Raw genomic sequence first — 27783 nt, 5'->3', positions numbered from 1 at the left:
CAGCATTGGGGGGGGGGGGACATGTGACATGGGGGAGGCGCAGTGGGGCGGTGATGGGGCTTCACCGGGGGGGGCTGTGCCGGGGGGCGGGGGGCAGCGGGGGGGTTTGCGAGGTGTCTGTGTCACCTCCGAGCCACGAACTGTGAGGCAGAATGGGGGCATCGCAGCCCCTTCACCCCATACAACCCAAAGACCCCCCATAAACTCCACTACGAACCCTCCCTGCCACAATCCCCCCCTCCCGACACTCCCCCAGCCTGGTGCCGCAGGGGCTGGAGGGGGGGGGGGGGACAAAAGTTAGTGGGGGGGACAAACCCTTTTGGAGGGGGTGGTTTGAAGCCCCCGCCCCTCCACGCAGCCCTCATAGCAATGCTGCGGGGGGGGCATGGCCAAAGCTGCGGGGTCCCCCCGCACCGCCGGCACCCGCACCCTACAGCCAATGACCCTACAACCAATGACCCTACAACCAATGCCCCCCCCCACCCCACAACATCCGGTACACGGGGTGAAGCTCCGTCCGCCCCGCACCAGGTGCTGCCCCCCCCCCATTCATCCCGGCTCGGTCCCGTGTGCGGTGCCCCCCCATAGCCCCCCCGCGCCCGCTCGGGTGGGGGCGGGAGCTCTCGAGGCCGCCCCGTCACGTGGGAACGACGCGGGGGGGGGGACACGGCGTGGGAGCATGGCAGGTAACGGGGGAACGGAACGGGGGGGGGCAATGCGGGGTGGGGGGACGGACACGGTGTGTGTGGGGGGGTATCCCCATATCCCCCTGTATCCCTATATCCCCCTGTATCCCCCCATATCCCCCCCTCCCTTCCCATCCCCTCTATGTTCACACCCCACCGTCCCCATTTCCACCCATTGACGCCCTCTGCGTCTCCCCCCGCATGGGGACACCCAAAGGCGCCGCCCCCCAACGGGTGGGGAAGCCCCATTTGGGGTGGGGGTGACACCGTCTCTGTCCTCACCCCCCCACAGCGCTGGCGGCCACGTCCCCGAGTGGGGATGAGTGCGCGGAGGAGGAGGAGGATGAGCTGGAGCCGGGGCTGGATGAGGCTGAGCCGGAGCCTGAGAGCGGGGCCAGGGCAGCGGGGGGGGGTCGGGGGGCGGTGCTGACACGGCGGGGCATCACTCTGCGTGTGCTGCTCCGGGATGGGCTCCTGGAGCCGGGACGGGGGGTCCTGTCCATCTACTACCTGGTGAGGGTAGCGGGGACACGGTGATGGGACAGGGAGGGGGACGGGGATGGGGGTGTGGTGATGGGGACATGGATGGGGACATGGAGATGGGGTCATGAATGGGGTCAGGGCTCTATGACGAGGATGGGGAGATGGCAGTGGGGCTATGGATGAAGATGTAGGTTGGGAGATGAATGGGGACGATGGTGATGGGGACAGGACACAGATGGGACAGGGAGGTGGACATGGATGGGGATGGGGATATGGACATGAATGGGATGGGGATGTGGACACAGCCCATCTCAGCCCTCCCCGCTCCTCCCAGGGCAAGAAGTTCGTGGGTGACCTGGGTGCGGATGGGACCATAACATGGCAGGAGACAGGGCAGGTGTTCGGCTCCCCCAGCGCCTGGGCCACGCACTGCAAGCGCCTGGTGAACCCCGCCAAGAAGTCGGGCTGCGGATGGGCCTCGGTGCGATACAAGGGGCAGCGGCTGGACCAGTACAAGGCTGCGTGGCTGCGCCGGCACCAGCCCCATGTGCCCAGCGAGGAGGTGGGAACACAGCACTGTCCCCAACGGGGACCATGGACAGAGCTGGGAGTCCCTAAGCAGGTGCCCTGGGGACTGGGCAGGGGTCCCTGTGGGTATCCCAGGGCCTGGGGTGTCTCCATAGGCATCCCCAAGGAGCTGCTTTGGGGTGTCCTTATGGAGGTGCATAAGGTCCCCATGGATGTTCCCATAGAGGTGTCTCAGGTCCCCAAGGAGATGCCCTTCAGCCTCAGGGGGTTCCCATCGATGGCCCCGAGGAGGGTCCCTGGGGTGGGCACGGCCCCCAGCCCCTCGTGGTGCTCTGCCCCAGGCTCTGCCCAGTGAGGGTGAGGAGGATGAGCTGCCCGAGGAGGAGGAGGAGGAGAACGGGGACGGCCGAGCACCCACAGCGGAGCCGGCCGCCCCCAAAAGGATGGAGGAGAAGAGCAAGAAGCTGCCGGGCCGCAGTGCAGAGCAGGGTGAGCTGTAATGGGGGTAACAATGGGGCTGCAGCGGTGGCAATGGGGAGAGTGGTGATGGTAAGGGGGTTATAGGGGTGGTAAGGGGGTTATAGGGGTGGTAATGGGGTTATAGGGGTGGTAATGGGGTTATAGGGGTGGTAATGGGGTTACAGGGGTGGTAAGGGGGATGCAGTGTTGGTGATGTGGTGCTGTGTGCTGCACAGAGCCCACCCCTCCAGGGAAGAGGCTGGAGATCAAAGCCCGGGTGCCCGTCCGCTATTGCACCCTGGGCACACGCGACGCAGCCAGGTAGGGACCCCCAGCAGGACCCCAGTCAGCCCTGGGGGTGGGGAGGGCGGGGGGCAGCGGGGCTGCGTCCATTGCAGGAACCCACAGACCCTGGTGGAGGTGACGCCCTTCGCCGCCATCAACAAGTTCCAGCCCTTCAACGTGGCCATCTCCAGTAACGTCCTCCTGCTGCTGGTGCGTCCCCTGCCCCGGGGGGATCTGAGGATCCTTTTAGGATTTCCTGAGCACGTTCCCCTTTTCCTTTAGGACTTTCACAGCCACCTGACGCGCAGTGAAGTGGTGGGTTACCTGGGGGGCCGCTGGGACACCAACACACAGTGTGGGTAATGGGGAATGGGCTGGGGGGGTAGGAACAGCCCCTGGCACAATCAAACCCCCCCATCCCCGCAGTGCTGACGGTGCTGCGTGCCTTCCCTTGTCGGAGCCGCCTGGGTGACGCTGAGGCTGCGGGTGCAGTGGAGGAGGAGGTGATTAACACCCCAATGCCCCCCAAAGCATCTGGGGCCATGGGGGGGGTCTGATGTTACCCACACCCCCAGATCTGCCAGAGCCTGTTCCTGCGGGGGCTGTCGTTGGTGGGTTGGTATCACAGTCACCCCTTCAGCCCCGCGCTGCCCTCCCTGCACGACATCGACACACAGATGGATTACCAGCTCAAACTGCAGGGCAGCGGGAACGGCTTCCAGCCCTGCCTGGCCCTCATCTGCGGTAAGCACCCAGCATTGGGGGGGCACAGGGCTGCAGCCCCCCATTATCCCCCCCCTCTCCTCCCAGGGCCGTACTATGCTGGTAACCCCGGTGTGGAGTCCAAGATTGCGCCCTTCTGGGTGATGCCACCACCGGAGGTGAGCAGCCCCCATCCCCTTTATGGTGGTCCCAATGCAGGGCCAGGGGGGTGACCCCATAGGTGACCCTAATCCCGTCTCATCCAGCAACGGCCCAACGACTACGGCATCCCCATGGAGGTGGAGGTGACCTACATCCAGGATGGCTTCCTCACCAATGACGTCCTGCAGGAGATGGTGAGTCCTCACCCCCAAACCCAGCCCAGCCTTAGGGACAATCTCTCCTCTGTCCTTGTTTGCTGTGGGGGTCCGGGGAAGGAGCAGGGCAGGAGCGTTTAACCCCAGCCCCCATCCCCAGAGCCTGCTGGTGGAGTTCTACAAAGGAGCCCCAGACCTGGTGAAGTTCCATGAGCTGTGGAGCCAGGACCAGACGTACCTGGATAAGCTGAAGGTGGGCAGGGGGCTTTGTGAGCTCAGCTCCTCCCGGGAGCTGTCAGTTGGGTTTTACTCTGTTCTCTCCTCCCCAGGGCTCCCTGGCCTCCCGCAGCCCCAAGGACCAGAGCTTCACCCACATCCTGGAGCAGATCTACGTCCTGCTGAGACACAGCAGCTGAGTGGGAGCCACACTGCAGGGATGCAGCATCGCCTGCTGCGCCCAGGGAGCCCATGGGAGGAGCCAGAGCAGCAGCTGGGGGCACAGGGCAGGGCTGGGGGGGCTCCTGGGGGCACAACGTTCTGGTGTAACATAACAGGGGGAAATGGACGAGGAATCAGTCTCACCTCCTGCACACAGAGATGGATCCGGCCCAGAGCTGCCCTCAGAGCTCCATTCATTCCACGCTGTCACCCCACGGAGCACGGGAACGAGGAGCCGTTTGTTTGATCGCCATCAACTGCTTTTATTGTTGTGGAAAAATGGAATGTTTCACCAACAGAAACGTCAGCGCTGACCAAGAACATGTTGGGAACAAAGGAGGGACCCAGTCGGCTGAACGGATGGAGCGATAGTTTGGCTACGACGTGGCAGCAGTTCTGCTATATCCCGGCATCACAAATCCGAGCTGACCCTGCTTAATAAAATCCACCCCACCGTGGTTTTGTATTAAAAATAGATATTTTTGTCTATAATCTGTGTATTGAAGCGCTCTCAGTAGCGGCGGGCGAAGCGCGGCTCGGTCGCTCTGTGTGTCCGCTCCTGGCCTGCAAACCCCCCCTGCACTGCAGCACTCGGCGCCACCTGGCTCTGGTTTGGGCCCTGTGTGAATCCTCCCCGCCTACAAAGGAGAGCAGACAGGTTGGTGGGGGGCAGCACATCTCACTGCGGGCAGCTGCTTCTGTTTGGGTTTGGGGTTGTTTCCCATCCCCCCCCAGTGGGGAATCCAGGCTTGAGCTGAACCCACAGCCCAGCTCTGCCCTTTGGAGGGATGTTGCTGCTTTAATTCAGACCTGGTGTATCGAGGGGGCGGCTCCTTACCCTGCCATCCCTCCGCGGTGCATCGCATGGCCTGGTCCCAGCTGACCAGGCGCTCCTCGATCACCACCTGAGCACAAGAAACAAGAGAAAACAACGGTGTGGGGAGGGGAAAGGCCTTGGTGTGTCCTACCAGGAAAGCCAGCTGGTCCCCAGAGCTTGATTTGCTTTCTCAGTAATGCTGTTAAGGTCTGCAGGCTTTAATTACCACCAGAAGTTCAGCAGCAGTAATTGATAGAAAGACCACGATCACACTGGGAAGCAGCAAGTGTACCTTGCCATCTCTCATGATCCCGTCCCATCATTCCTCCAGCCACACTGCCCTGCCATGATCGATCTTGATGCCCCTCTAACTTTCGACCATGATCTCCCCAGTCACGTCCATCTCTTAAAAAAATAAAAGAAAATCTTCTAGGTGCGTCCCCCCTTTGATGTGTCGGCGCAGGAGGCGTCGCTCACAGACAGACCCGTGTGTTTAGTGTGCAACAGAGCGGGTTAGATGTGCACCAACCAACCGACCACCGCTCCCCTGCCTGCACAGACCCAACGTCACCCATCCAGCCTGAGCACTGAGCAGCACAGAAGCCACCAGCACAGCTCAGCTCCCCCCAGTTACCTCCATCTGCTGAGCCCCTGATTCCAACTATGAGTGCTACTCCTGCAGGCAGCTAACAGCCCTGAGCCTCATCTGTACAAGGGAAGCTGCTTACAGAGCCCCCCTTCACCCTTAAATTCGTCATGCTCAAAGAGGAACCACAAGGAGAATGGAGTGGCACCGTGACAGAGCTCCTACCAGCGCCCTCTGAGGGTTCACCCGCTGTGAGGACAATGCACCAACACGACGCTCCCCTCAAACACTGAGCACTAACCGGGTCTGTGGGGGGATCCCTCTCCCTTCGGTCATCCTCCGCTCAGACCCGTAACCGCCCCAACCCTCGCGGGATTCCCGTGCGTGGCGCTCGGGGCCTCCGTGCCGCTCATCTGGGTAATGCTGGAAGGCAAACAGGACAGTGACAGTGTGAGCTCACAGGCATTTCACACCCCAACAGCACCAGTTTGGTTTCACAGCTCATGCCCCACTCGGTGGGTGCAAAGCTTTTCTGTCTACACTTCCCTTCCCCTCAACAGCATCTCTTTCTAGCAGCACAGCTCCCAGCACTCAGGACCCACTGGTGGAACACCAGCTCGCCTTAAGCCCAGCAGCAGTTCCATTTAAGAACAGGTAACACTGCTGCTTCTGCTTTGGAACGTGTGTAAAATGAAGCCATGATGTGGATGTGACCCACCTGCCCGTCTCGGTCTGGTATTCCTCTTGAACCTTCTCTTCTGCAAGGAAAACAAGTTTCAGTTAAACCAACAGTCACAATCCATAAGCTGCATGTGGACCTTTGCAATTGGAAGGCTCTAAGTCTGCGCTGTGCAGTGCAAGCAATGCTGTGAAGGAGTGGGGAAAGTGTTAAAGCAACAGGAAATGGCCACATCTTGGATTAATGGACATGGATTCACACGTCAGACACCCATCCACCCTGAGATGAACTGTAGGACCGTCCTCTGCACAGCAGAGCTCTGCGTTATGCACTGAGTGGTGCAGACACAGGACTGCACAGATGCATGAAATCAGATGCAAAAGACGAGGCTCAGTTGTTAGTTTTCAGCACTGATCACATCACGAGTAAAGCAGAAAGACACCAAGTTTCCTTCAGAGTATGGGCAGGAGAACCTCTGTGCTGTGCTGACCTGTCCAAGGAGTGATCCTGGTATCGGCCACGATCCCTGTGGTCGAAGTCATGGAAGCGGTCCTGGCGCACAAACTCAGAGTGGTATCTGTCATCCAAGGCCATTCGCTTTGCCTCTGGCCAGTATGGATCATCTCGCCTGCAAGAAAGGAAACCAACCTTGTACAGATCTCCTTTATTTATTTCTTGAGCGAGACCTTGAGATCAAAGCACATTCAATCCCATTATTCTAACAGTTCTTTTTGATCTGTAATTAAAACCTCAGGGCTGGAGTCAGCTGCAGCAGCACCACATGAAAAGCAGAACTTCAGCAGGGGCAGACATGAGAAAAAGCACCTCCTGCTGGCACCCTGCTTTAGTTTAGATTCCCAGAACCATCCAAATTGGAGAAGATCTCCAAGATGAAGTTCAACCATCAGCATAACACACCGGGTGCATCACTGAGCCACATCCCCCAGTGCCATTCCCACATGTCCTCAATACCCACAGGGATGGGGACTCCACCTGGGCAGTGATTCCAAAAACCGACCACCCTCTCCATGAAGAAATTCCGCCTCATTTCCAATCTAAACCTCCAGCACAGTGCCCAGAGCCTGGTATCTCACTGCAGTTAGTTACCTGCCATCATCATAGGGTCTTCTCATTGCTGAGCGCCGCTCCTGCTCGTAGCGCAGCTGCTCCTGCTGACGCCGCAGCTCTTCCCTCTCCCGCTGGATTCGTTCCTGCTCTCTCCTCCTCTCCTGCTCGATGTGCATCCTTTCCCTCTCCAATCTCTCCCTCTCCAAGCGCTCTCTGTCCAGACGCTGCCTTTGAAATTCAAGTCTCTCCCTCTCTCTCTGCAGCCTCTGCCTTTCATCCCTCTCGTGCATGGCCTGAAGGCGCTGCTCTCGTTCTCGCCTTTCTCTCTCTCTAATTGGAAACAAGACATTTGTTTTTCACACAATTATCTCCAGTTGAGGCTTTACTGATCATCTTGGGTGCTTCTGTTAGTTCACCTTTCAAAACACAAATTACATTCTTCTCACTACATGATTAAATATAAACAGTCTCTCCTCAACCAAACCAGAGCCACTTAATAGGAGTCCAAAGGAAGTTAAGCAAAGTTAAGCACCCTATGCCAGTAAGGCAATTCCTGCTCTAAGTTGGGCTGAGAAAGTTTTGTTAGAGCATGGAGTGTCCTAACACAGAGCTCTGATAAAGGAAGCGTTTCAGAGGTCTTTAAAAACCTCCAGGCAGAACACAAACATTAGGAAAGCTCAATTCTGACTGAGCAGAACATGTGAGCTGGGAGTCAACAGCCTCCTCAGAAGCACAGGCTGAGAGATGACCAGTTTCAGTACAACAGGCCTTCACAGCAGCTCAGTATCATAGTGACCTGAGCTAGCAATGCGGAAGGGCCCACACAGAACCCAGTTTGAACACACAGAGCAGTGCTCCCAGCACTCACCGGCGCCGCTCCGTCTCCCTGATCTCCCGCTCTCTCTGTCGCTGCCTCTCGCGCTCGCGCTGCTCTTTGATTTTATCAAACGATAAGATATCCTGCTTCTCTTTGCTCTCAGATTTGCGGTCCTGGCTCTTTGTGCTCTGAGTCAAATCAAAGCAATACGTTTAGCTGAACACAGAGCACTTCCAGCCACAATTCCCCGGCAAAACACACACTTTGTGTCGACTCAGAACACTCACAGCCTCCCAGAGGTGAACAACGTGGGAATTACAGAGAAGTCAGGGAGAAGCACCCAGACTTTGGCTAGACCTTCCAGTCAGTGTGAGTGCATATAAATATTAGAGACATATGACCTGCCTTGTGCTGGTGGTAAATGATACAGCACTGTAAAGGTCACCGGGCACCACACTCGAAATGGATCATCTTAACACCACTGTCAGATTACATTTCTACTTCCTCAGCTACAGCAGCACTGACTGTGAGGTGAGGCACCAGCATTTACCTTCACGGCACAATTAATGCCTCAATGCTTCCTAAAATACCACTAAAGGTCAACTGCTCCCCACACACAGGCAAAAAACCCTGCATCCACAAGACAGGTAAGGTTATTCACAGCTGCTTTTACAGAGAAGTGTCCACAGAGTCGTACTTACCCTCTCTTTGGAAGCAGATGTTTTCACACTAATAACGGGTTCTCCTTTAGATTTATCCATTACCACTGTCCTCTCAGTTCCTCGACTTGCTAGAAAGGAAAGGCACAAGAATAAATACTCCAGATGTTCAAAAATCTTGTGAGGATTTTAAACCATCAAGATGCTTAGATGACTGGTGCAAGAACGTATCCACAACCTAAACAGCCTGTCAACCACATGCAAGTTGGGGGAGAGGGCACTGAATCCATCCTGCCATCTCAGTGAAGCACTCTCTAGCAGAGATGGAGGTTACAAGAAAGCAAACTTCAGTCTGTGTTTATGTCTGCAGACACACACTGTTGCCACAGCTGATGAACTACAAACTTCTTCACAGCTGCTCATACTGCATCAACACTTTACAAGGAGTGCACTTGTGAACACACCTGATTTGCTCGCCCTGGATCGATCGGAGGCCTTCTGCTCCTCTTTCTCTTTCCCTTCCTTCTCATCCTTTGAATCTTTCTCTGATTTCTTTGCATCGTCTTTTTTGTCAGCCTTCTCCTCCTTTTTAACACCAACAGACCTGCAGGCAAACTCTGTGTTAATAGAAGGCTTGAAAAAAAGTGCTGAGTTACCACTGAAAAGAGTCAAAGCAAAAAAGCATTGCAAACACCACTTCCATGCTGCCAAGCACTGACAGTGTGCCAGGCTGTACGTGTGCACATGCTGCAGAGCAGCAAATAACACTGAACTAAGGCTGCCCCAAAGTGAGAAACTACAGATGACCCTTCTCAATATCTGGAGAGTGAATGCTAGAAATACAAATCCTCTCCGCTGCAATTAAGTTCATGCATTGCACAGGGAGAAGGGGCTCACCCAGCTGCAGGCTGAGCTCCACTACAAGAGAAGCTGTCACAAATACTTCTGCATCTGATGTGAGGAGTTCAACCTGCAGTTCTTTCACCAGATATCTGGTTACTTTATGAGGTAGTAAAGCAAAATGCCCCTTTCAAAAGGAAAAGGCCACGTGAAAAACAAAGTATGGGAACACTGCTTACTCATCATTTGGTCTATCAGAAAACAGACAGGAAACCAGGAAGATTTGTCAGTTCAGTCATAGTGGTCACTGCAGCCTTAACGATTCTAAGACCATTTAATCCAACCACCGTAGAGCAGAACAAACCAAAGCCAGATGAGAGGACAAAATTTTGATTGAAAAAATACTGGTTGATGTGGCATTATCTCAACACAGCTGGTGTGTTTTGTCACAGAACACTAAAGCTCCCCTGCTTTGTAACAGAGAGCCCATTAAGATGCATTTCTGGCTGTTTTTCCAGTATGACTCTCACTCCAGATGCAGCAAGCAGCAGATCATGACTTACTGCAATTACTGTCCCCTTTTATCAGTGGCTGTGTTTCAAATGAGTGGGCTTTAAATACAGGAAAATAAACATTAAAAAAAGAACACACAAAACACTTTACTTCTCAGATTTGGAATCTGCAGAATGGTGCCTGTCTTTTTCCTTCCGTGCTTCGCCTTCCTTTCTGTCTGAAGGCTTTTTCCCAGCTGGTTCATTTTTGGCCTAGAATTTCAGCAAGAAGCGTTTTTAACAATAAAACACAGGCATTAAAATTCCACCTTTCGTGCCAACATCCTGTCACGTGAGCGCTACCGCCGACCTTTTCCACAGAAATCATCTTCCCGTGCAGCTCTGTCCTGTGGAGGTGATTGATACATTTGGTGGCTTCTTCAGACGTGGACATGGTCACAAAGCCGTAGCAGCGCGCGCCGGGACTGCGAGCGTTTGTCACCACTTTGGCACCAACCACCTGCAGGGGAAAAGAAGACATTCTGTGTTTGTAGAAACAAGGGCAAACTAACCCTAACCAACCATGCGAGCAGCTCTGTTTACTGGCGATAGCAGTGCATACTCAGTTTTAATGCAGAGGAAACATTCCTGGCATACAATGCTTCACTGGCACCTTAACACAGCAGTACCAAGCTCATCTCAGAGGCAGTAAAGGATGGGATACTATTCTAACCTGGTGCAAACACTGCTGGGTCCACAGTGCTCTACAGGTGCCTCAGCTAAGCTTGACTTCACTAAATATCCCAGAATCCTGAGATGGTTTGGAAGAGACCACAGAATGGCCTGGGTTAAAAAGGACCACAGTGATCAACTCATTTCAACCCCTGCTATTAGCAGGGTCACCAATCAGCACACCAGGCTGCCCAGAGTTGTGGGACTGATTTGATGAAGTTCAACACTTAGTACACACTGTCAGTAGAAAAAGTAGAGGCTGAGTTGTAGGTCACCCCATGAAACACAGTAACTGTCTGCCAGGACGCACACCCACAACGCACCTTCCCATATTTGCTGAAGAGATTCTTCAAGTCTGTCGCTCTCGTAGAGGATGAGAGGCCGCTGACCCACAGATTCCTTCCAGAACCACTGCCAGCACGGCCTGAGGGAAGGGAAACAGCCACACATCAAAACAAACCATTGACAGCTCCACTTTCTCTCCTCTTGCTTAAGCCTATTTCACCACAATGTTAATTTCACCCCATCCAAACCATTTCCACTTAAAACCAGCAGATAAACCGCAGCCTCCAACAATTCACTTTTGAACTCTACATTTGAATAGCCTTGGTGAGTTCTCACCTACACACGGGCCTCCTTACACGTTAATCACTTTGAAGAGAACATCAAAGCATTAAGTGTTAAAACAGACTTTTTTCAGATTACATTCATATTCCTTGAAGGAAAACAGCATACCTTTCTCATCTTTGGAGGCTTGCTTTGTATCTCTGTCCTCCTCCACAGGGCTAAAGGCAAAACAACACGTTATTCAACCAAGCAGAAGACAAAGTAAGTTTAGATTGCACACTAGAATTCCATACCTACCAGTACAAATTATTTCTGAAATAAAAGGAACCACTGCAAATTTTTGGAAGAGTGACTGGAAATATGGGACTTGTGTACTTAAGAAGACAATTAATGCTGTTCTGCAGATGACAGAAATTAGAGTAAATTAAGAAAACAACCTTTGAAGGTTGAGGAAGGAAAGAAATCAAACCCTCTGCGTTTAAAAACAAAAACAACAACAATTGTGCACAAGGAGAAATCAAACCCATTCTTTAGCAATAGGCTACAATTTCAGCAGGCGCGGTGGCCAATTGGAGGAAACGGCTTATTGGCATCGCTTAACGACCCGTGACAAAAGATAGCATCTGGTCTAGAACGGAGAAAAAACAAACCTCTTTTTCTGATCACCGCCCTCACTGGCTGAGGACTCTTTAGTAGCGGGGGATTCCTCTGAATTAGCTTTGTCTTCTGCTTTCTTGGCATCTTCTTTGCTAGCTTTGCCTTCCGCACCTGCGCCTCTCTCCGCTGTTTCCCCACTAGAGGCTTCCAGGCCTTGGCAGCGCTTGCTACTCTCATCGCTTACGCTCTCTACTCCTACAGAGGCAGAGTCCAGCTTCTCTTCCTCTATTGTCTGTTCACTTGTCTCCCCTTTTGCTACAACTAAACGCTTTGCCTCCTTCCTTGCCATAGCTTGTGCCGACTTGCTGTCCAAATCTAAAGCATCTTCCTCCGACTGAGCGGCAGCAAGAGCGTCCTCTTCCTCTGCTAGCCTCTTGCCTGGCACCACGTTACTTGCTTCCTGTGCATCTGGCTGCTCCGCTTCACACGCTTCTTCGTTAAGGAGCTCAGATTTACAAGTTTCCCCCAAAATGTCGAGTATTTTCTCATTTTCTACGGATTTAACAGGAATAGAATGGCACAAGGTTTAATCACCAGGGAAATACAGCAATCACAAACGTGGAACTGGCATGGCTGCCACACTAACACCAAGAGAACGGCTAAGCTACACAGAGATTGGAAAACCCTAGTGTACACAGTGTTACAAGTCCTACGCTCACTGCACTCTGACACGCTACTGCATCAGCCCTCACACGTTAACAGGGAAGAAAAATGCCCCCCCAGATTTAACAGAAAACCTTCTGGCTCATCCTTGATCCTCTTTGTGGAATCGTTCCGCTCTGTTTCTTCTCTAGTTACTTGACTTCCACAGTCCAAGATGCTCAACATAGCAAAGCACTGAGAGTTCAATTTCCAGCTTCCTGGGGCGTTCTTTTAGCAGACAGTCCAACATGAAACCTGGGCTTCTTTGACAGCAGTTGGGTGCGTTTGCAGTCCAGAAACCAACCATGATCTGTAGGATGTTCCCGTGACAGCACTGTATTCCTCCTTTCGAAGTCCAGCCATTCTTGTCCACCTTCTGCTCTGTCCCACAGCTTCCTATGCCCTGCACTCCTGTATTCATACTCACAGAACTAGGGTACAGCGTGATATCACAAGATCTGTTTTAGGTTCAGAACCTTTGTGTCTTTAAGGCTCACTCTTTAACTCCTTCATAGTTCTACAGAACTATTTTGTCACGTTAAATACACGTTTCCAAACAGTACTCATCCACAGATCTGGTGATATGACTGGGTTTCCAATCTCTATGACCCTGCACGACCTGGATTCTCCATCATAATAACGTACACTACAGTAACGTATTTAAAAGGAAACAGGGATACAAAAAAGATTCAATGAAGAATTTAACTGTTTCAAAGCCCTGGATTTGGTTTGGTTTAATTTTTTTTAAAACAGTACCTGGCTCCAAAGGCAGCTCTTCGATTTCCTGTGGGGAAGGGGGAAGAGAAATATCAGTTCTCCATAATAGGCCAAGGTGTCCTCCAGCACGGAGCACACCCTGGTCCCCAGCTGAGCTTCTCCTGATCTCAGGTTTGAAACTGCTGCATTTTAAATAGATTTCTCACAAGATTTTATGTTACTTTTCAGGGTTTCCAGATTATATGACACATATCAGAGCTTTTCACTTGTAAAGAACAGGTCACGATTTACCTTTATTTCAATTAATTCAGACGAAGCAGCATCAAAACTGTTTCCGACATCTTCAGCCTCCACCTGGAGAAATTGCAGAACAAACACCTCGTTATCCATCAAGTAATGGTACTATAAGTGAAAGCTGGGTGAGAAATCCAAGGCTGGAAATGACTTTCACTGGCAACTGATGTCACACAAAGATGAGAATGGATGTATAAAGCAACGCACTTCAAAACATATTGCTTCCCAGACTACATACGACACATATATCCCTCTGATGCATACAAAAACACATCAAAGCATTGAAAATCAAAAATGCTATTACGTAAAGGAATAAAAAGCAATTATGAAAAGAAGCAGTAGAACACCAATGGCCCCAACTACTTCTTAGCTACTGTTTCACTTCTGAATCTGAGAAGCAAAACAAAACAGACATGTAACAACAAAAAAACACGATTCCACACACATAAGAGATGCATACCATCATTACTGGTATTTCTCTTGATTCTTCCTTCACGTCTGAATATTGTGGGGATGCCTCCAGGTTCCCTACATTGTAGTCTGCAGGCTGACCGGGATGTTCTTTCATGTCTGCATCAGTGTTTTCTTTACTATCAGACAGCGAGTCAAGAATGTGATCAGCACTGTAATCCTCTCCGCAATCTACAGCATTGCCGTTGTCTATTTCAGCTTCATCTAACACACTGATATCCATCATGTCAATATCTTGCAAGGTATCCAAACTTGCTTCAATATCCTCCTGTAAAAGGAAAAACATATATATAAGTCACTGTAGCTTAGAAACAACACTGTTATGTCTTCACTTCCAACACAGCTCTGTATACCTGTCCATCTCCAGAATCTTCTTCCAGGCCGTTGTCTTCAGCTCCCTCTTCGTCTGGTCTACGTCCTAAGAGCATTGTTTGTTAGAATGTGAAATATATATATATTTAACCTTTTAAGTTACATACTTTCATCACTACAGGTAATTCTATGCTACTTGGCTATCCACTTCCCCCTCATTTTCCAAAACCAAGTGTTGTTATGCTTTCTATACCAGTAAAACAGCACTGACATGGGTTTTGAGCACCACCGTGCACCCCTTACATCTGACTGAGTAGAATTAGAGAACAGTGATAGGATGAGGGGGAATGGTTTTAAAATGAGACAGGGAAGGTTTAGGTTGGATCTTAGGAGGTGACAGAAGGAAGGAATACTATCGTTATCCAGATCTGTGACTACAAAACGTTCAGCAGCAGCACCACAATTAAACTGAGCACTTTTCCAGAAGGAAAAGCAAACGGAGGGGGAAAAAAATAGCGAGATTCTGGTAAATGGATGATAACTTTTAGAAAACCCAATGAGAAGAGGGGTAGAAATCCTCACTAAACTCCCCTGTACCTTTGCTGCTTCTTTTTGGAGTTCTCTTGATTGTGTTCTCAGAGATCACGGGTATTTCGTCAGGATTCCCCCCTTCCTCCTCTATGGCCTGTGGGGGGGAACAAGGCAGAGATAGGAACTGAGAGTTGGCAGAGCTTTAGGCTGCACCGGGGAGGCGTTCAGAACAGCACAGATGTGGTCCTGAGGCTGGAACAGCCCTCCTAGACCATCAAGCCCAACCTTATGATCCACCTCAACCCTCACATCCCAATCAGCCCCATTTGTGCCGGGGTTCCATCATGGCGGCCCCCTGTCACCTCAGCGCCGCTTTGGCGCCATTTTCCCCCCCCGGCCGCACCACGTGACCCCCGGTCCCGCTCACCCTCCTCAGCCTCTCGCTCAGGACGCTCTTATTCCCCGCGCTGTCCAGACTGCGCCGCTTCAGCTCTGCCCGCAGATCGATCACCCGCAGTTCACTCAACCGCCTCGTTTCAGGCTCGGATCCAGGCGTCCCGCAGCCGCTCAGTGACACGTATTCACCCTGCCCGGCCGCTGAGTGACCGTCCGCCATGGGGCCGTTGTTTCGATTCAAAACGACGGGGTGCAAACGATGGCGGTCACAACACAAAATGGTGGCGGTAGCGCTGAGGGAGACGAGGGAGCGCAGCGCGCACGCGCGGAGCCCACGGCGGAGACTGAGCAGCACCGCGCATGCGCAGCAAACACAACACAAACACGCTAGACACGGATGCGCAGCGCGATGTGTAGGCCTCGCCGCGCATGCGCAGCAAAGACACCACCCTCTCGCTCGACACGCGTGCGCAGTGCGATGTGTAGTCCTCGCCACGCATGCGCACTGCGATGTGTAGGCCTCGCCGCGCATGCGCAGCAAAGACATCACCCCCTCGCTAGACACGCATGCGCAGTGCGTTGTGTAGGCCTCACCACGCACGCGCAGTAGCGCATTCGGCGCCATGACAGAGTTCGCGCATGCGCAGAAGCTCCGCGCCGCCCTGAGGCGCTCCGTGTTGCTCCGTCTCCTCAGGCTCCGCCTTCCCGCCCGCCGCCATTCGTCCCGTTCCGGCCGAGTTTGCGCGGATCGGCCTTGATTTTTTAATTATTTTAGCCTTTTTTTTTTTTTTTTCCTTTTTTTTTCTCCCTCCTCCACTCGCCTCCCGCACCATTTTGTGCCGAGCTCACCAGGTGAGCCGTGGGATCGGAGCGGGAGCTGGACGCGGCCTCGATGGCGGACGGTCAGTCGCAGGCCGCGCTGGGGGAGCTGCCATCCCCCGGGTTGGGCTCCGAGCCCGAAACGAGGCGGCTGAGCGAGCTGAGGGTCATCGACCTGCGGGCGGAGCTGAAGCGCCGCAACATGGACACGGGCGGCAACAAGAGCGTCCTGATGGAGCGGCTCAGGAAGGTGAGGAACCAAGGGGGGGGGATCGTCATCCGGGGCCTTTGTCCCGCTGCTCAGGGCTGTTGGCGCATGCGCGGTTCCTGTCCCCCTCCATTCCCTTTCATTGCCCCGCTTTCCTTCATTCCCTTCTCACATCTGTTTCCTCGCAGTCTGGCTGCAGGTTGGGCCAGCTGCGGGGCTGGAGTCATTTGTGGGCTCTTATAAACATCCCTTTCAGATACCTGTCGGGGAACCTACACACAGAGGGGAGTAACTCCTGGAAGAGGGCTGACAGATAGCAGGACACCGGGAAATGGTTAAGTTAAAAGAGGGAAGATTTAGGTTGGATGTTAGGGGGAAGTTCTTCACTAGGAGAGTGGTGAGGCCCTTGAACAGGCTGCCCAGGGAGGTTGTGGATGCCCCGTCCTTGGAGGTGTTCAAGGCCAGGTTGGACGGGGCCATGGGCAACCTGATCTATGGGGTCTCTATGGGGATCTATGCAGTCTATGGAGTCTCTATGGGTCTTTATGGGGATCTATGCAGTCTATGGAGTCTCTATGGGGTCTCTATGGGTCTCTATGGGGATCCATGGGGTCTCTGGGGATTTATAGGGTCTCCTGGGCAACCCGATCTAGTAAACGTGTATGTTTGCTGGCCCTGCTAGGCAGGGGGGTTGGAATGACATGATCCTTGAGGTCCCTGTGATTCTGTGTGATTCTGAGGTCCTGGAGGGGTCATTCTCGGCTATTTGTATCCCTGCACGGCCCTGTGCTTTACATTGGAGGTGCATTACACAGGAGGTGTGTTAGCTGCATTACATTCCATCTCAGACAGCTCTATCATCACAGCATGGGAATCATTGAGTCCAACCCCGGGGTTCACACGGCACCACCCCAAATCCAATCCCTATCTGTGCTGTGCAGCATAGCATACAGATACATGGAGCTTCAACCCTGGGTTGCTTTCCATACAGATATATGGAGCTTCAACCCTGGGTTGCATCTCAGTGCGTCTGTGGAGCTGTTTTATAAGCACGCTGCTTGTTTTGATGGGGCTGTTTGACCTCAGAGCCCCATCTGCCAAAGCACACGTTGGTAGCAGTACGACTGAGCTGTATTGCTGTCTCCTTCAGGCTATCGAGGACGAAGGAGGAGATCCAGATGAAATTCCCGTGGCTTCAGAACTGACCAACAAGAGGTTGTCAAAAAGAATGAGCAAAGGTACAGGGTGCAAATGCAGCTGCTTCGTTTTGGTGCTTTTCTTTTGTGGAAAATGATAAAACTATTTCATTAGCAACAACAACAATATGACACCCAGGTGTACTTCTGTTTGCATGTCTTGGAACCTTCTTCTTGCTCATGCCAGGTATTTGTGTTGACTGTGTTGTATTCTCATTCTCAGCTCAATCCAGATAGGGCTTCTGAATCAGGATCTTAATGATTCTGAATTGAAACAGCATTGAATGGATAATTTGGCAAAGAGTAGCCATGTTATGAAATACAGAGCTGTTTCTCATTTCAGTTATATTATTTTTAGGAAGAAAATCAGAAGAGGAAGGGGTGGAAGACAATGGGCTAGAAGAAAACTCCAGAGATGGGCAGGTAGGTGAAAGCATGATTGGTTGCTCAGTACATGTATCATTAAAACCATAGTAAATACATATCTGTCCTTTTCCTTTATTTAGGAGGATATTGAAGCAAGCCTGGATACCTTACAAGACATCGACATGATGGATATTAGCGTGTTAGATGAAGCTGAAATAGACAACAGCAGTGCTGTAGACTGCGGAGAAGACTATAGTCCTGATAACATTCTGGATTCACTGTCTGATAACAAAGACAATGTTGATGCAGAAATGAAAGAACTCCCAGATCAGCTGACAGAAAATGAGGTAAGTGTCTTTGTTATCAGACAGTTTTATTGTTGGAGAAGTGGAGACTTAAATCAACTTCGCTTCTAATGCCTTTAAGTCAGAAGGTAAAGAAATAAAAATGGAAAAAAAAAAGGTGAGACAATGGAGAAACAACTCTTAAATCAGAGTAAAGTAGACTATAATTTCAGTATTGCAACAAAATTAAACGGAAAGGTTATTGGAAAGTGCTCTCCTGCTAATATTTAATGCTCGAGGGTATTTACCTCTTGCTCCTCTTGGGTTGTGTTCAGAATAGCAATCAGGATCTTCTAAATATTGGAAAATGCTTCTCATGTTGTTGCTCAGCCAAGCTGGATGTGGTAGTATTTCTCAGTACGCTAACCCTGCTGTGTAAGGAATACTCTAATTCCTTTTTTACTCTTTTAGGAAGATTATGATGAAAATGGAAACAATGTAGATTCCTCTTCTGATTTAATTGAAATGAAGGTAAATTGAAAACGGAACTTCCTGATTTTTTAATACTATTCACTCTGTGCTGATACCACATGGCCATAGTGTGAGCTGTAACAGAGCCCACGCTCTGAGTGATCTCACACACAACCCAGGCTGTCAAGTGATGACATCCCAAGTTGCTTCCTTGGTTTTCTTTCTTCCCTCCCCACCTCACCAATTTCAGGAGACTTCCTCTACGTTTATTCTGCAAAGGAAACGGGCCTTCAGAAATGCAGAGCAAAAGCATTGGAATGGCTTTTCTTAATAAGGAAAAATGAGATTTACTTGAAAAGTTTCACAGCTGATTTATTTTTTCTTTCCCCTGCTGATGATATCCAGCAGTAGCCCGGTTTCATTTTCACTGTGTAGTACACAGAGGCACCTTTTTTTGTCCCCTTTTCTCCAGTATTCCCAGTTACGAGGAGAACAGTGGCTGAAATTTGAGCTTTGATTATTAAAATTATTATTAATATTTCCAGTGGATGTTGAAAAGCAGTGCTAAAAGCAGCAGGTGGATTGGAATGCCATTAAATCTCATGGATGGGGTGGTGGGAGGGTTGCAATGATGCTCTAATGAATTACATCGCATAAAATCCTTGTTCTGTGTTTGTTTCCTGAACAGAAAATGGAGAAACTGCACTTGGAGCCAGGTACTGTTAAAGAAAAGCATATTCCTGTCTTTTCAACTAATACTTTTTAAACCATTAACTATTTAAAACAAACAAACAAACATAGAATTTGCGTTATTCTTATGATGGACAACCCAGATCATGCAGGGTCATAGAGATTGGAAACCCAATCATATCCCCAGATCTGTGAAGTGATGCTTGTCATCTCTGAAATATTTTCAGTGATACGAAATGGTTTAAAAACCTGTTAAGCTACATAGATGGATGTAGAGAAGTTAATCACAGTTTAAGAGCTAAACAATCTGCCTCTAAACAGATCTTGTGATATCGCACACACCTTAACTCTAACTAAGTAGAAAGCAGTGACAGCAGTAAAAAGATATTGTAGGGCATTAAAATGTAAAGCTTAGTTACTGGATACAGAAGAAAGAAGAGAGTTTCTTCATGGAAATTTCATACAGATACTTTTCACTTTGTGGACTGCAAACACACTCATGCACCATCAGAAGAAGCCCAGGTTTCATGTTGGACTGTCTGCTAAAAGAATGTCACAGAGATTTAAAAATTGAACCCTCAGTGCTTTGCTATGTTCAGTTAAGCGGCTCGGACTGTGGAAGCTAACTAGAGAAGAAACAGCTGAACGATTTCATGAAGAATATCAAGGATGAGCCAGAAGGTTTTTGTTAAATCTGTGGGGGCTTTTTTCTTCCCTGTTAACGTGTGAGGGCTGATGCAGTAGCGTGTCAGAGTGCAGTGAGCGTAGGACTTGTAACACTGTGTACACTAGGGTTTTCCAATCTCTGTGTAGCTTAGCCGTTCTCTTGGTGTTAGTGTGGCAGCCATGCCAGTTCCACGTTTGTGATTGCTGTATTTCCCTGGTGATTAAACCTTGTGCCATTCTATTCCTGTTAAATCCGTAGAAAATGAGAAAATACTCGACATTTTGGGGGAAACTTGTAAATCTGAGCTCCTTAACGAAGAAGCGTGTGAAGCGGAGCAGCCAGATGCACAGGAAGCAAGTAACGTGGTGCCAGGCAAGAGGCTAGCAGAGGAAGAGGACGCTCTTGCTGCCGCTCAGTCGGAGGAAGATGCTTTAGATTTGGACAGCAAGTCGGCACAAGCTATGGCAAGGAAGGAGGCAAAGCGTTTAGTTGTAGCAAAAGGGGAGACAAGTGAACAGACAATAGAGGAAGAGAAGCTGGACTCTGCCTCTGTAGGAGTAGAGAGCGTAAGCGATGAGAGTAGCAAGCGCTGCCAAGGCCTGGAAGCCTCTAGTGGGGAAACAGCGGAGAGAGGCGCAGGTGCGGAAGGCAAAGCTAGCAAAGAAGATGCCAAGAAAGCAGAAGACAAAGCTAATTCAGAGGAATCCCCCGCTACTAAAGAGTCCTCAGCCAGTGAGGGCGGTGATCAGAAAAAGAGGTTTGTTTTTTCTCCGTTCTAGACCAGATGCTATCTTTTGTCACGGGTCGTTAAGCGATGCCAATAAGCCGTTTCCTCCAATTGGCCACCGCGCCTGCTGAAATTGTAGCCTATTGCTAAAGAATGGGTTTGATTTCTCCTTGTGCACAATTGTTGTTGTTTTTGTTTTTAAACGCAGAGGGTTTGATTTCTTTCCTTCCTCAACCTTCAAAGGTTGTTTGCTTAAATTACTCTGATTTGTAAACTTCTTCCTAGTATAATTCTGTTTAAGAATCTGACTCCCCTTATTTCACGTCAGATTACTTAAATCGAGTACATAAAGGTGTATTTTTGTTTGCAACGTATTTGCTGGTAGGTATTTAATTTTAGCTCTTTTAATGATTAATGAGTAGTCACTATTCTCTCTGACTTGAGTAACGTGTTGTTTTGTCTTTAGCCCTGTGGAGGAGGACAGAGATACAAAGCTAGTCTCAAAAGACGAGAAAGGTATGTATCTATCAGAACCCAAACTTGACATTTCTGTCAGTGCAACTGCTTTTGTGTTGGATGGGGCCTTTTGTTGTGAAAGCCTTGAAATCTCTGCAACTCTTAGATACCATTATTTAATTATTGTCCTGGATTTTTAAAGATGTAGTTATACCAAAAAGTTCTTCTCTTTGATACTTGTTACAAGGCTCTGCATTGCGCCCTCTTGTTTGTGTCGTGATCTCCAAAGGTAGATGTTAATCTGTGGCAAATATGTCCTTCATGGCACTGAGGATACCGACAGCTGTTAGTGAGTCCAAAGCCTTTTGTGTTTGGTTTACTTGTGGTTCTTTACACCATCTCCTTTTATGTGAAAATAATGTACAGTCTTGTATTTGTGATGTGTAGGTATGTGAATACTCAGAGTTTAATGTTGCCTTCCAATTGGATTGATGGTTCTTAAATTTCCATCTACTCAGATCCTATTTACAGTGCCAATACACATGATAAGCAGGATGGACATTTCTAGATGAGCAGTGCCAGGTGGGGCCTCGTCTGCTCCTTCTCATCATGTTTCTTTAGGAGATCTGTCTGTCTGCTTATTGGAAGGGAAGGATTTGCATGGTTTACTTCAGAACATTCAAAGGACCGTTTAACAGGTTCTACTATTTACCCTCAGACTGCAGCATACTGGGAGGGTGTTCTGTTCTTGCATAGCTGCAGAATGCTGACCCTTTTCTGACTGCAGTCACTGAGGTCACAGCCGATCTATTCATACCCTAAACATGACGTGCATGCAGGCGTACTCTAAGGAGAACATTTTCTTGCTTTTATGGCAAATGTTTTTCCTTGAGAGGTGCAGTTAGTGTGCATCCAGTTGTAATTCCTTGGGAATCAAGGAGATAAAGGCAAGACATAAGTACCCGTGGGTGCTGACTTGGTTCCCACAGCCCTCGTAGGTCTTCAGTCTTTTTCTGTAAGTTCCAACTTGCTGGGATGGATGCAGACACATTCTGAAGGGCCAGTTACTTTATCTCTGGAGTTTCTTCCTTGAGGAATGACGTAACATCCCTCTGTTGCACATAACTGAGCTTGTCGTTCCATCTTAAAAGAGTTTGGACTCCTCATTGCCTTGAGGAGTATGAGTTGTTGGGAGGTGACGTTTGTGCTTTCCTTTATGATTGGAAAAATCAGGTTTGTGGAACTGCTCTTTTTTAAATAAGGGAGTGGTTGAACTAACCGGGATTTGGGCTCTGGTTTTCTTTGTGTTCCTAATTAGGTCGCACAGCTGGCGGTTCTGGGAGAAACTTTTGGGTGAGTGGACTCGCTTCCACCACCAGAGCTACAGACTTAAAGAATCTGTTTAGCAAATATGGGAAGGTAAGGTTGGATTATTTGTTTATTTCCCCCTCAATATAAACTTGGTGTGCTTCTGTTGCTGAGAATGTGGGGTTACAGAGGGAAGAAGAACCTGCACGAGTTCATGCCGAATGGCTGCAGTTTTATTTTATCTCTCAAACAAAAACAAAATTCCTTTTCCAGTCCTTATGTAAACAGACAGCGACTGCTTACATATTTCTCTGTGTCCTCTGGTGGTGTCTTTACTCAATTAAACCTCACTCTCAGCTGGAAAGTGGGAAGAATTAGTTCAACAGAAAACTGCTGTCAGAGCTGAGAGCCTTTCTTACATGGAGCAGATTCCTAAGGATTTCACTCAGACCTCTGAAGCTCATTTAAAGATATCTTTCTCAGCAGGTTGTAGTTAGAGAAACCTCTGCTAGTAATGCATTACTGAATATCTAACTGAACAAACACTGTTTTCTCTCTTTTTGCTGTTAATGTTGGGCCTTTGTTGCTGTGACTGTAACACGTTGTTTCTTTGGGAAAGGTGGTTGGTGCAAAAGTGGTCACCAATGCCCGCAGCCCCGGCGCGCGCTGTTACGGCTTTGTCACCATGTCTACAGCCGAGGAAGCCACGAAGTGCATTACCCACCTCCACAAAACAGAGTTACACGGGAAGATCATTTCTGTGGAAAAAGTGAGTATTGATCTCAAAGATTTCTCATTGCCATCGAGTTGTGCACGTAATTGAAACCACGATCTCAGCTGATGTGCAAAATACATTTCAGGCAAAAAATGAACCTGCTGGGAAGAAACCAACTGAAAAAAAGGAGAATGAGTCGAAGAAAGAAACAGCCAGTGAGAGGTAAAACGTTCCCTGTGCAGAGGTGCTGCAGTTCTCTATGTTGATCTGTCAGGAAAAGCAGTTAAATAGCACTTTCATGACAAACATCCAGAAAATGATGTGTCTGTGTTTGTAACTACTGCATCTCAGCGAATCAATATTTGGTTTTGTTAATTTGTCTCTTGTTGAATATCAGTCTAATCTATATTAACATCTGCCTGCAGGCCTAGCAGTAGTAAAAGAGATGAGAAATGTGACCAAAAAGACGACTCCAAAAAGGCTGAAGACAAGGATGAAAAAGAAAGGAAAGAGAAGGATGAACAGAAATCTTCTTCATCGGATCAGCCTAAATCTTCAAAGTCAGGTAACGTGGCTGTTCTTTATTTCATAGTCAGTTCCTCACTGAATCATAGAATTATAGAGTGGCCTGGGTTGCAAAGGCCCACAGTGCTCATCCATTCCAACCCCCTGCTGTGTGCAGGGTCACCAACCAGCAGCCCAGGCTGCCCAGAGCCACATCCAGCCTGGCCTTGAATGCCTGCAGGGATGGGGCATCCACAACCTCCTTGGGCAACCTGTTCCAGTGCGTCACCAACCACTGGGTGAAAAAATTCCTCCTAAGATCCAAGCTAAACCTCCCCTGTCTCAGTTTAAAGCCATTCCCCCTTGTCCTGTCACTATCCAAGACTGGCTTGACGGCAGGTTTCTCAGCTGGAAGTCAGGTTTAAAGATCTGTTTTGCTTTGTAGAGGAGGTACCTTTGTGCATAGTAATGAGTTGCACGTGTTATGCAGCACTGTTATTTCTTACACCTCTTTCTGCTCGATCTTTGATATGTATAGGGAGTAAAGGAACAGAGAGAACGGTGGTAATGGATAAATCCAAAGGAGAACCTGTTATCAGTGTAAAAACATCAACTACATCAAAAGACAGAGTGAGTAGAGCTTCTGCATGGGAAGCATGGTTCCTTAGAAACAGATCAGGAATCCCACTAAGCTGCATGTGCCCTATGCTTGTCCTACTGATTAGTCTAATTAGAATTTCCATAGTGCGGATTTAGCTTTAATTATTCAAATATTTCTCATATGGCTGATAACATATTCAGCAATGAAATCTTGCCAGACTAAATGTGGGAAGGGAAGGTCTTCTGTTATGATGTGGTGGGTCTGCAATGTTTAAAAAAGAAATAGGAGAATGTGGGGGCAGAGCTTTGTGATGTGTGTGAATGGAAACGGAGCTGAGCACTGTGTGTAGCTGCTGTCCTTTGGAAAATGCTCTCTGCTGAGTTTCTGTCCTCCTGTATTAAATGCAGAGTGTTAAGAGCCAGGATCGCAAATCGGAGAGCAGGGAGAGGCAAGGCATCGTGCCCTTCGACAAAATCAAAGCTCAGAGGAAAATGAGGGAGGCCGAGCAGCGCCGGTAAGAGCAGCAGTTAGCTTGGCTGGAAGCTTTTTCCTTTTCTTTTAGTTTTCTTTTAATTAAAATGACCAAGGGAGTGTAAATATTTCTTTGATTTGATACTTTGATTGAGTAGAAGCAATGAGCTTTGAGGCATTTGGGTTCAGTTTCTCCTGTCCGTGTTATTTGCCCCCATGGGTGGGTTCAATGGGACCAATGAGATCAGTGTAAATACTGCAATACAATTCAGAGGAGCTCAACAGATTTGCAGTCACGGTGGTTTTCTTCTTTTAATTAATTATTTTTTTTCCCCTTTTTAACTTACTTTGTTGAAATATCAAACCTGTAAACTTTCATGCTGCTGTAACAGCACCCGTGAGCGTCGGGAGAGGCAGCAGCACCTGCAGACCATCCGGGAACGGGAGGAAAGGGAGAGGCTTGAGATTGCTCGTGAGAGACTGGAGATTGAAAGGCAACGGCTCGAGCGAGAGCGGATGGAGAGAGAGAGACTGGAGAGGGAGCGGATGCACATAGAGCATGAAAGGAGGAGGGAACAAGATCGCATCCAGCGAGAAAGGGAAGAGCTGCGACGGCAGCACGAGCAGCTGCGCTATGAACAGGAACGCCGCTCTGCCATGAGAAGGCCGTATGACATTGATGGCAGGTAAAGGCAATGTGAGGGACGGGAGGAGGGGGCTTGGCTGCCGGGCTGTGGCTGCAGCCTGCACTACAAAGAGCTGTTTGTCTGCCCAGAGCTGCACTCACTGCGTACCATGAGGTGTGTGTGTGTAAAGCCTCAGTTGTGCTCTCCTGTCTGAGTTCTATCCCTGCTTCTGAGCTTTTTTACATGTGTTTTTGGTGTGCAGTTTAAACTGGGAACAAACACCAAAAGTCACAAACTGGATTACAACATTTTCTTCCTGTCAGGAGGGATGACCCGTACTGGCCCGAAGCGAAGCGGATGGCGATGAACGATCGGTACCATTCTGACTTTGGCCGCCAGGATCGCTTCCACGACTTCGACCACAGGGATCGCGGCCGGTACCAAGACCACTCGTTGGACAGGTTGGTGCCTCTGCTGCCCCAGCTGAAATCAGAGGGTGGAGATGCCTGAAGCATCACATCTTGCTGCCTTCTCTTTACTGGGTGTTACTTCTGCACTTCCTTTTTTAAGCATGATTTAGTAGCTGTGAGTTTCTCTTGTGAAATTGAAGAGAAGTGTTTCTGTGCCACCAGTTCAGTGTTTGTTTAGCACCTGTTCAGTTGCTGCTTTGCAGATTTGTGAGCTTCTGAGAAAAAAAAAGGGCTTTTGAAATCATATTGTAGCTCCTTAGTGGAGGACATTGTACTTCTGGGCTAGCTGGGTTTCCCAGCAATCTCAAGTGTTGTGGCTTCCTTGTGTTCCTGCCCCACTGCTGTGGCTCTTGTAGGCAATGCTGGCAGTACATGGAAAGAGGATTTTCTGTCTGTTATATAGATACGGTAATAACTGCAGCGTGTTTTCCAACCACTGGTTTTAATTGTCTGTAGGAGGGATGGATCAAGGACGATGATGGGAGATCGCGATGGACAAGTGAGTTGATTTTATAAAGCTGTAGAACTGTCTTAACTCTGACAGCCTGGTTTGCTGTAGTTTCAAATTAAAATTATAGTGCTAGGAGTATCTATCAGTGACAAGATTGCCTTGCTATAAAAGTCAGGTACATTTACTGTGGTACACAGCAAACAAGTGTGTCAGAGAGGTGGGGGGGTAAGAGAGGTTGTTCAGAGAAGACACAAGTAACATAATATTAACTCTGTAAGGTGGCAAAACTCAGTCGGTGTTGGTGTGCTCTTGTGGCCTGAGGGGCTGGCAGTGAGAGGTGGCTTTTACTGCTGGCTGAGCTGTGGGATTGTGAGAGAAACTGGGCAGGGAGGAATATCACAGAGATCAACAGGAAGAAATAAAGATGGAGCTGGTTCTGTGCGCTCACACACGTGTCTTTGCCTTGCAGCATTACCCAGATGAGCGCCATGGAGGCCCCGAGCGCCACTCACGGGACTCCCGGGAGAGCTGGGGCAGCTACGGCTCCGACAGGAGGATGAGTGAGAGCAGAGGGATCCCCCCCCCATCACGGTCAGTTCTTGTGCAGATTGTGAATATTGGAAATGCACTTTTTGACGTGATTCTTTTTCACACACCTCCCTCCTCAGCCCGTTCCCTGCCCTGCACACCAGTGGCTCTTCCAGCTCACTCCTGCACTGCAGCAGTGCCAGGTGTCAAAGATGTAACTCAGGCTCTTCCTGCAGGGATGGCCGCGACTGGGGGGACCACGGGAGGAAATTTGAAGGGCACCAAGAGCGTTCATGGCAGAGCAGCGTGGATGGAGGGATGATGGGACGGGATCACGAGAGATGGCAAGGTAAAGCTGCCCTGCATGGACACAAAGCAAAACGGCTCCTGTGGGCACAGAGGAATCACTCTCACTCTTTTATAGGTGGAGGTAGAGGGAGACCTGGCCACGTGATGCACCGTGGAGGCATGTCAGGGTAAGAAGCTTAAAAAGAGCAGAGCATTTCTTTGCTTTCCATTTCCTTTCAGGGTGAGTCCCTTGCATTTAAGTGAGAATTTTAGGGGATTATCAGTTACACAATTTGTTACTGAAATGTCAAGGGATGACAGAATATTCCTGTGCTTCATTGGAGAGAACCAACCCCAAACCATCTGCCCCACTTTGCAGGCGAGGAGGGTTCATGCAAGGAGGGAACCAAAGTCAGCTGATGCACGGAGGGGGGATGCAAGGGGAGGGATTTGCCGGCCAGGAGCGAGCGAGCCGACCCAACGACCCTCGCTTCAACCGTCGCTACTGAATGTTTTAATTTCTAACGCTACGTGGCAACTGCAGTTGGTTTGTCCCTGGGGTGTCCGGCCCTTGGAGCTCGTGGGTCACTGTAAGTGGAATTTCTTTTTTAAGCTGCTGCCATACGACGTCACTCGATCCAATGTGAACTCATTTGTTTTGTAACGTGTTGTTCATATCCTCATTTAAAACTGTTTGTTAATGAAGCATTCCATTTTCCATAAATAAAAAAAAAAACAGTTTACAGTTCACGGCTGCAGTCGT

At 49.5% G+C, this 27783-nt stretch overlaps 3 protein-coding genes across 7 annotated transcripts; 2 read left to right on the top strand and 1 right to left on the bottom strand.

Moving 5' to 3' along the window:
* The first annotated feature begins 622 nt into the window (after positions 1–622).
* MPND (MPN domain containing) lies at positions 623–4375 on the top strand. Of its 2 annotated transcripts, none has more exons than XM_015886243.2 (13): positions 623–686; positions 979–1199; positions 1504–1731; positions 2039–2186; positions 2393–2477; positions 2555–2651; positions 2724–2796; positions 2868–2944; positions 3026–3185; positions 3252–3322; positions 3410–3499; positions 3621–3713; positions 3790–4375. In XM_015886243.2, the coding sequence occupies exons 1-13, from the start codon at positions 680–682 to the stop codon at positions 3874–3876; spliced, it is 1437 nt and encodes a 478-aa protein (XP_015741729.1). In that variant the 5' UTR covers positions 623–679; the 3' UTR covers positions 3877–4375. The 2 variants fall into 2 exon arrangements, with proteins under 2 accessions (XP_015741729.1, XP_015741728.1); XM_015886242.2 differs by having other exon boundaries at positions 3017–3185.
* Positions 4141–15528, bottom strand: LOC107325413 (scaffold attachment factor B1-like). 3 transcript variants are annotated; one of them, XM_015886240.2, is made up of 21 exons: positions 15206–15527; positions 14845–14932; positions 14289–14353; positions 13925–14203; positions 13462–13524; positions 13210–13237; positions 11805–12303; positions 11323–11372; positions 10911–11011; positions 10226–10375; positions 10028–10128; positions 8989–9128; positions 8567–8655; positions 7917–8053; positions 7088–7378; positions 6471–6608; positions 6020–6059; positions 5603–5724; positions 5008–5120; positions 4737–4803; positions 4141–4536 (listed from the first exon to the last, which is right to left on the bottom strand). In XM_015886240.2, exons 1-21 carry the CDS (start codon positions 15392–15394, stop codon positions 4410–4412), a joined length of 2877 nt encoding a protein of 958 aa, XP_015741726.1. In that variant the 5' UTR covers positions 15395–15527; the 3' UTR covers positions 4141–4409. The 3 variants fall into 3 exon arrangements, 2 of the variants coding, with proteins under 2 accessions (XP_015741726.1, XP_015741727.1); XR_001559673.2 differs by lacking the exon at positions 5008–5120 and having other exon boundaries at positions 15206–15525; XM_015886241.2 differs by lacking the exon at positions 10028–10128 and having other exon boundaries at positions 10185–10375; positions 15206–15528.
* A 313-nt stretch (positions 15529–15841) lies between these two features.
* On the top strand, positions 15842–27768 carry LOC107325404 (scaffold attachment factor B1-like). 2 transcript variants are annotated; one of them, XM_015886221.2, is made up of 21 exons: positions 15842–16243; positions 17352–17439; positions 17756–17820; positions 17904–18110; positions 18519–18578; positions 19207–19234; positions 20134–20632; positions 21069–21118; positions 22377–22477; positions 22986–23135; positions 23227–23303; positions 23507–23646; positions 24124–24215; positions 24594–24700; positions 25050–25343; positions 25607–25744; positions 26210–26252; positions 26674–26795; positions 26969–27081; positions 27157–27208; positions 27400–27768. In XM_015886221.2, the coding sequence occupies exons 1-21, from the start codon at positions 16067–16069 to the stop codon at positions 27527–27529; spliced, it is 2733 nt and encodes a 910-aa protein (XP_015741707.1). In that variant the 5' UTR covers positions 15842–16066; the 3' UTR covers positions 27530–27768. The 2 variants fall into 2 exon arrangements, with proteins under 2 accessions (XP_015741707.1, XP_032296866.1); XM_032440975.1 differs by lacking the exon at positions 18519–18578.
* Positions 27769–27783: the final 15 nt, after the last annotated feature.

Source organism: Coturnix japonica, chromosome 28, assembly GCF_001577835.2.
Source record: "Coturnix japonica isolate 7356 chromosome 28, Coturnix japonica 2.1, whole genome shotgun sequence".
In the NCBI taxonomy this organism is placed as follows: Eukaryota; Metazoa; Chordata; class Aves; order Galliformes; family Phasianidae; genus Coturnix; species Coturnix japonica.
This window is presented reverse-complemented; position numbering and strand designations above follow the sequence as displayed.